Below are 8,005 nucleotides of genomic sequence, written 5' to 3'. Positions count from 1 at the left end.
CTAGAATGCTGTGTGTACTAGCCAGACCCTCCTGTGCAGAGCGGTGGAGGAAGGTCTGGCAATACAAGACTAGCAGCTGAGCAGCAGACTGATACTTTATCTTTATCATTCCTTTAATCAAATTATGTAATTATAATGTATCTCTCTGCTAGGATTTCAAGCAGTAAATATAAAGTAAATATTATCAAACTAATATAAAACATCTTAAATGACGAATGACAAAGCATATTTTATGTAAGTATATATTTATTTATATTATAACATTGGTTTGGTGAAAAAAATAAATGCACAACAGATTCTTTATTAGGTTGTTCATTACTCCTCGTCTGCATGTGTGTGTGTGTGTGTGTGTGTGTGTGTGTGTGTGTGTGTGTGTGTGTGTGTGTGTGTGTTTCAGCTGCTCCAGGTGAGTCTGAACCCTGAAGGCAGGGTGGAGTACTGGGCTTGGAAAAGGACGTAGACGTGACGGGAGGAGGCGGTGAACGGAGCGATGTTGGTTTCCTGAACAAACAACACAGAGAGGAGAAGTCCCATTAGAAGGGGGGGTGGGGTGGGGGGTGGGGGGTTGGAATGAATACAACGTAAAAGAACGAGGATTTGGACCCTGCTGGGTCTTCCTTGGGCAAAGGGCATTCAACAGTGGCTCAAACATGTACTGCACATAGGGCACAGATATCAGCTGAGCCCATTTAAACTGATTCCCCACGCCTTGAAGTGAAGGTGTCGGAATGAATCATGGACCATTCTGGAATCGCTGCAGGGACAGACCATAATCGCCTGACGCCTACTGATGCTGCTTGTTGATTTAACGGTAGCTTTAAAAAAAATTGTTTGTTGTCTGTTGTCTGCTGTGTTCAGACTCCGCTACAATCAAGAAGTGTCTTTTTTTAAGAGCAGATGCAACAAAAAGGGGAGTACGTATATATCGGATTGCTTGAATTAGTTGATATAAACCATGTGTAACTAGGCTTGTAACAATTATGAAATAATTAGACAGGTAGCGTAATGGGAAAATGACATTTAAGCATGATTTCATGTCAAAATCAAAATCTTTTGTGTTTGTTGGAAAGAAGTATCAGCGGAAAACAGTGTGCAAATGCCATTCTTTTTTAAATGGTGCCTTTTATATTCAATTCAGGCAGCAGAAAACACTCGTTTGCATTTCTTGCCAGACGTGTAACACACATCATCAGATCTTATTTAGCAGCACTGTGCTGTACACTGTCCCACAATCTCATTCCACCAGCTAAGCTGGGATATTAAAGTGATTCCACGTGAGGCTGGGCTCATTTACATCTTGAGTCTTAGTCTTCATAAAAAATACATTGACCGGTTTTGGACCCCCCCCATATTTGCATTAAGCTACGTTCAGACCAAAGAAAGCAATGTGGCCATTTTCCGCCGGGCTGTGCTGCGTTGGGAGAGTCACTCAACAAATGTCCCATTTATGTAACGCCTTGCTGCGTTCTTTATCCCTCCTCCACCACCACCCTCAATGCAGCACATTATATATCACTACTGGTTTCCGTCAGATTGATTATAGATCTCGAAGTTTCCGACCGCACTTGAAGGCAGCTTTATTTCACAGGCGAGAGAGGGCGAAAAGAGACGAGCGAGACATAGCGAGGACACATTCAGTAACTCCCGGGCAGTTCGGGGCTTGGGTTTGGTCTTCTAAAACTCTTTTTGTGGCAGCGATAGAGGCAGTGGTGTTTCCTGTTTCCTGTTTCCTCACACCGCCTCAAAACACACAGACAAGTCTGATCTCTCGTTACTTGATTGGCCACCACAGCACAAAGTGGGGTGGCATTTCTCTAAAACTTTTGGCTCGGGTTACGTACCACTCCACAGTAAGGTCCCACCGGCAGAGAGGAGGCGTCTGGGCCATCGTACAGCTTCAAGAAGTTATTCTGGCAATCTCCAGGGTCATCAATACTGATCTGGGCAAAGGTGACGGTCACCACGCGACCTCTGGGTGCCACGATGCCCCATTCACAGTGGGTGCCGTTGGGATAGGTGCCTGGGTAGTTGGGACTTGAGAATGAGCCGTGGTCTCCATACAGCGTGCCACCGCAACCTGGCACACAAACATATTAAACAAAGATGCTTCAGCTGAGAGAGAAAAACAGAAAAAGATTCAATATTTCAAAAACAACTACCACATTAGACATAATTCTGCAGACCGTGAGGGGAGGATGTCCATGTGGCCTCAAAGCCGTCACGGGCGCTGGAGAAGTCACTCTTGAAGTATAAGTAGAGCTGGTTGGATTGTGGGAAGATGGGGCTGGGCAAGGTGCTGCCGCAGAACCGGCCAATCAGGGGTGAGTCCGCGGTGCTGCCATTACGGATCTGAGAGACAACAGAGAGTTTTGTGTAGCTTTGGGCATCTTTTCAATTTGAACAGTTCGGATTACAATCCCTATTCTTCCCATCGGTTCCGGTTCTTATCGATACCTGATTCTGAGTATTTAAAAAGGTGTCAAACTCAAGGCCCACGGGCCAAATCCGGCCCCCCGCAGGTTTTGATTAAGCCTGACTAGAACAATCCCAAAAAGACAGGAAAGTCTTTTAAAAATGGAATCATTGTTTTGCTTGATTTGGTAAATTCCACATGGCTAAGGGACTTTTTTACTGACTTTCGTAGGGCTTTATGTCAAACAAAAATGCAACAAAATGACAAAAACAAAAGCGTCAAACGTGACGAAATATGCGAACAATGCAAAAAAAAAATTGACATTCCACTGGAATTGTAATCTTTGAACCGATTCCAAGCAGGAATGCGTTCTCGATGCCCAGCCCTAGACCTAAAATGTGTTTTCTGAGAAGTAGGCAGTAACAGAGTCTTGGCTTCAGCTCTGAGTGGTCTTATAGTTTAACCTCAGTTCGGTCTGAGTTTGAGAAAGAGAGAGAGGGACGATCAGCTTCTATACTCAGTAGCTGCGTTCCAAACCGTTCCCTCACTCACTATTCCTTAACACTAACTGAAAACACTGTTGTGTGTAGATGCGGCGGTTATTTGTGCGACAGTGGCGGACGCGCCCAGCATCATGTACACAAGCAGAAACCAAAAGACTTCTTCTACGTCCCTGCAACAATCCGAGCCCTCAGGAGGATAGTAAAAGGTTGCATATTATATATATGTTGCATTTTGCATTTTATTTTTTCAGTTGTGCTCTTCTCCTCTAGGAAAACGCTGTGGACTCATTGTGGAACGTTGTGGAATATGAGAGTAAAATGTATGGCTTGTCATATGCACACTCAAATTAGCTATGCATTGTTGGTATTTTTTATATTGGACTATATTGTGAATGGAATTAACTGCTTATAAAAAACGTCCAACACTATACAGTGCACCATTTTAATGATAGGGAACGGTTTTGAACACAACACTCCGTAGTTGGAGCAACAGGCCCAGAGCGTTATGCTGTCAGAAGGGACAGTTTACCATGACAGTATTTACACATACTTATTATATATGTGTTTTTGATTAGGGAGCGGTAACACTTTAATTGAAGGTATCTACATAAGAGTGACACGACACTGTCATGACACCTGAAACCTAACCCTAACCAAAAAGTGTGTCACTTTTTACTTCTGCTCATTAGTAACGGTATGTGCACTTTTTGACTTCAGGAGCATGCAATTCAGACAGTGTTTTAGAATTTTAAATTTATTTTTTTGTTAAATAATGATTTTGGTATATTGAAATCAAATTTATTTTGTGTTGTGGCACCGGGCAATTAATTTAAATAACTCCATATATATATATATTTCAAATTGGGTGCTCCTGTTGTATGGTGATTTATTGGATTAGTCTGTGTTGTGTCTGTATTATCCTTTTTGCATTTTAAGCTTCGCATCTATTCATGAGTTTTTGTTCTCTACTGTCTTTTATGTAAGTGTTGAGTTACTGTATTTAAAAAAAGGGTCCATCTAGGGACGTGCATTGCTTATTAACTTAGGTTATTAATGCTGTGGTTTAGGTCTATGCTACATGCTGGTCACTATACAAATACGCCTAAATAATAATAATACTACACATTATTATAATACAAAGGTATCCCTTTAATGTATACAGACTTGCTAAATGGCCAAAAGTACACGGACATCCCTGAACATATAAGTTTGGCCTTGTAGTGCATACAAAAATTAAAATGGGCCAGGTTTGTGTAAAGCTTATTTTTAGACACACAAAAAAAGAAACACCCACAAATGACTCTAGTGTTCCCCAATTAAACATATTCATTATTCAAGTAGTTACCTCTATTTAAAAAGAAAACAGTTCCTTGGATGTGTGCTCAGACCTTTTCTGATTATATTGCATAAAGTGGAGAAGAGCTTGTTGCGTTTAAAGAAAACCTTCATTACATCCTATATTTCAATATGTCCGTGTGTGTGTGTGTGTGTGTGTGTGTGTGTGTGTGTGTGTGCTGGTTGTTTTACCTCCAGGTAGTCAAATCCACACTCACTGTGGCTCTCCAAGTCAAAACTGTCAAAGAAGAAGGAGATGTAGCTGTTCTGTGGAGCTTTCAGGACGATGGTGCAGTCCTGGTTGTGGGGGTAGACGTCGGGCCAGCCCGGACTCTTCAGGTAGCCATACTCCTGTTCATAGGTCCGGCTACAGCCTGGAAACCACCACCACAGACCCAGTCAGACCACTGCTCTGGAACCAAGTTCCCTCAGTACCCATCAGGTGCTACTATTTTAGAGGGCTTTGCAATTAATCATATGTGAATCGTTATTAGGATTTCAGCTCCTAACGATCCAAAAAATGTCCCTGCAAGTCCAGAGTTCTCACAAGAGCACAATAGGAATTTGCTGAGTGAGGTACTCTGGCATCGAGTAATGCTGCTCATTAACTATGCCCTTGTAGCCGAGCTGCACCAATCACATCGGTGTATCTGATATAGGCGGGGCCAAAGGCGAGCTGCACCAATCACATCGCTGTATCTGATATAGGCAGGCCAGATGGGAGCTGCAACAATCACATCGGTGTATCTGATATAGGCGGGGCCAAAGGTGAGCTGCACCAATCACATCGCTGTATCTGATATAGGCAGGGCCAGAGTGGAGCAGAACAGATGACAAAAGTCTAATCTACCAATTAGCTCCGCTGGTTGCTAAGCGTCCTGGGCTCTGCATACGTCACCCCGTGTGTTGTTGTGATTGGTCGTAGTATTATCCAATTTGTAATTTGTAAAAAAGGTTATAAATTGCAATATATCACAGAATATTGCAATGTGTTTAAAATCGCAATAACATCGTATAGTGGCATAAGTATTGTGATGATATCATATCGGGAGGCGTCCCATCAACGCTACTTATGGGAAAAGGAAAATAATGTTTTTATCTGTAATTTGGGAGACCCAACTACACTGAAATGTAATTTCCAGAGTGTTAAGCTGTGTGTACGCTCTCCATTGGCAGCCAGTTACTGTATAGGTCTAAGGTCCAAAAGATGAATTTAAATTCTCTCTTTTTTTTTTTTTTAAGCCAAACTTGGACACATTTAATTACTTGATATTTATGTTTTGCTTCTCCTCTTGCCACAGGTTTACTACAGGTACCTACCTGCGATCTGATAGGTGAACCGCAGGCCGTTTCCTGTCATGAAGGTGTCAGACTTGAAGTGCAGGAGGAGTGTTCTGCTGTAGCTGTAGAAGTCTGGAGGATGAGCATCTGATGCACAGAACTTATGTGACTGCCCATTGTCTCCCTGGAAACAAAAGAATACAGGATGGATATTACGGGATGGATATTACAGGATGGATATTACAGGGCAGTGACTCTAATTAATTTACTGTTCACTGTTTATTGAGATCCAGTGGGGAAATTACAACTTACACTCTAGTTAGTAATCACTACACACAGGCCTGAACACACACACACACACACACACACACAACAAACAACACACACACACACACACACACACACACAAACACACACCACACACACACACACACACACACACACACAACACACACACACACACACACACACACCACACACACACACACACACACACACACACACACACACACACACACACACAACACACACACAACACACACACACAACACACACACACACCCACACACAACACACACACACACACAACACACACACACACAACACACAACCTATTCATCACAGATAGAGAGATGTCAGAGTGAGGGGGCTGCCAGTTCTGGACCAGGTTGGGGGGGTACGGAGCCTTGCTCAAGAGCCCCTTGCAGCGCCCAGGAGGTGGACTGGCATCTCTCCAACTACCAATCCACACTTGTGCTTGTGCTTTTGATTCGTAGTGGACGTACTTGAACCAGCGCCCCCCCCCCCCAACTAGCTATGGAATGAGCTTCAGAATATAGATAAAAGTAAGGTACTTTATTGTCACATACACATCAAGGGAGCAGTGGGCGGCCAATCACAGCGCCCGGGGACCAACTCCAGATCTGAGCCAGTACCTTGATCAAGGGCACTGACTAGAGAACCTAGTACATGTTTTTTGAGGGGGGGGGGGGGGAACTGGAGCACCTGGAGGAAACCCACCATGTAATACAGTTTACATGACCTATATTGTCAGTGTGTTATTGTTTGACATTATAGTGGAATATTAAGTGTGCATGTAAATGTAGTCAATAAATTGATATATATTTTCTATATTTGTACACTTATCTATCTCTGTACACTTATATTTGGTGTTGCAAACAGCAATTTCCCCACTGTGGGACAAATAAAGGTTTTTCTTATCTTATCTTTCTTATCTATCTTAAATGCCCAAACCAGGACTGACCGGATGTGGGCCTGAGCCTCCTCCTGTATCCACACACTCACCACAGGCCAGTCCTTCATGTCCAGGTAGTTTGTGGAGCAGCTCTGGCTGGGCTGGAGGACAAAGGTCTCAACTGACACTTTAATGTTTTCCTGGGCTGGAGCATCCAGGATCCAGCGGCAGGACGTGAAAGGAGGATAGGCATTGGGGAAGAAAGGTGAGGTCAGGGTCTGGATGGAGGTGGTGGCATTCAGAGTCCCGCCGCACAACACTGGGGGGGAGCAGGCACATTCAGAGGTTTGGTAAATGCACTTCATTTAAAGTAGAGCAACAACAGAGACAGGGGAAATCTAGGTGAGAGTAACCTCTATGTAAACTATGACTGGACTCCTGGCCAATGAGCCAGCTGCTGATGGGTCATTTTGGGGTAAGTATTGCTTTTAAGTGAGCTGGATGATTAGTCTCCCTAAGCTGAAATTTTTTTTTGGACCCTGAGTAACATTTCTGCAAGAGTTACAACAACAAGCATAGGGTTAAAATAAATAAAAGACAAAAAAGAGCTGTGCAAATTGCAGATTACAAATTGCCATTTTCTATTCTAAATAAGATGAAAAGCCATCCTTCCTACCTTCTATTCACCCATACATGCCTTGCTACTCAATCCTACTTCCATACGCATCCATGCACTCAGTCTTAGTTAAAAAAAGGGTACTACGATACAGCTTTAAGTCTGGTTTAGAGTGTAGGAAGAAGAGTGGACGTGTCTTACATGGCACAGCTCTGTAGGTAGCGTTGAAGCCTGCTTTCTGCACTACGCTATCAGAGACAAAGTGAATCGTCAGGAGGTTTCCACTGGAGGTAAAATGAGCAGGGACGGTGTTTCCACAAAATGTCCCAACCAGAGGGAAGTTACTGTTGTCTCCATCATACACCTGGCAGAGATACACACACATAGATGAACAAAAGTAGCAAAAAGCAGCCATTTTAGTCAAGGTGTTATTGCCAATGTAGTTCGTCCTACAGTACTTTACTATTACAAGCAGGACGAATCTGACAAGTGTCTCTGATTATTAACCCTCCTGTTGTCCTCAGGTCATTTGACCCTTTTAAAAAAATGTCTATATCTGAAATGCTTAAAAAACAAAACAAATTACCAAAAAAAATTGATTGGATTCCTTACAACGCTCTTTGCAAATAAAACTGATCACTTTCATTCCTCTGATCTTAACT

At 43.0% G+C, this 8,005-nt stretch overlaps 1 protein-coding gene across 1 annotated transcript in view; it reads right to left on the bottom strand.

The window, feature by feature from the left end:
- Window positions 1-381: 381 nt before the first annotated feature.
- cubn (cubilin (intrinsic factor-cobalamin receptor)) overlaps window positions 382-8,005 on the bottom strand; it is an 86,874-nt gene continuing 79,250 nt past the window's right edge. Inside the window, exons 61-67 of the mRNA XM_032510808.1 lie at window positions 7,545-7,707; window positions 6,838-7,046; window positions 5,572-5,716; window positions 4,444-4,625; window positions 2,184-2,349; window positions 1,842-2,077; window positions 382-501 (exon numbers count right to left, since the gene is read on the bottom strand). Coding sequence (XP_032366699.1) covers window positions 394-501; window positions 1,842-2,077; window positions 2,184-2,349; window positions 4,444-4,625; window positions 5,572-5,716; window positions 6,838-7,046; window positions 7,545-7,707 — 1,209 coding nt within the window. The 3' untranslated portion in view covers window positions 382-393. The remainder of the gene's footprint in view (window positions 502-1,841; window positions 2,078-2,183; window positions 2,350-4,443; window positions 4,626-5,571; window positions 5,717-6,837; window positions 7,047-7,544; window positions 7,708-8,005) is intronic.

The sequence above is a fragment of the Etheostoma spectabile genome, unplaced genomic scaffold (assembly GCF_008692095.1).
Source record: "Etheostoma spectabile isolate EspeVRDwgs_2016 unplaced genomic scaffold, UIUC_Espe_1.0 scaffold272, whole genome shotgun sequence".
Taxonomy (NCBI): Eukaryota; Metazoa; Chordata; class Actinopteri; order Perciformes; family Percidae; genus Etheostoma; species Etheostoma spectabile.
The sequence above is the reverse complement of the archived record's forward strand: the minus strand, read 5'-3'. Positions and strand labels throughout refer to the sequence as shown.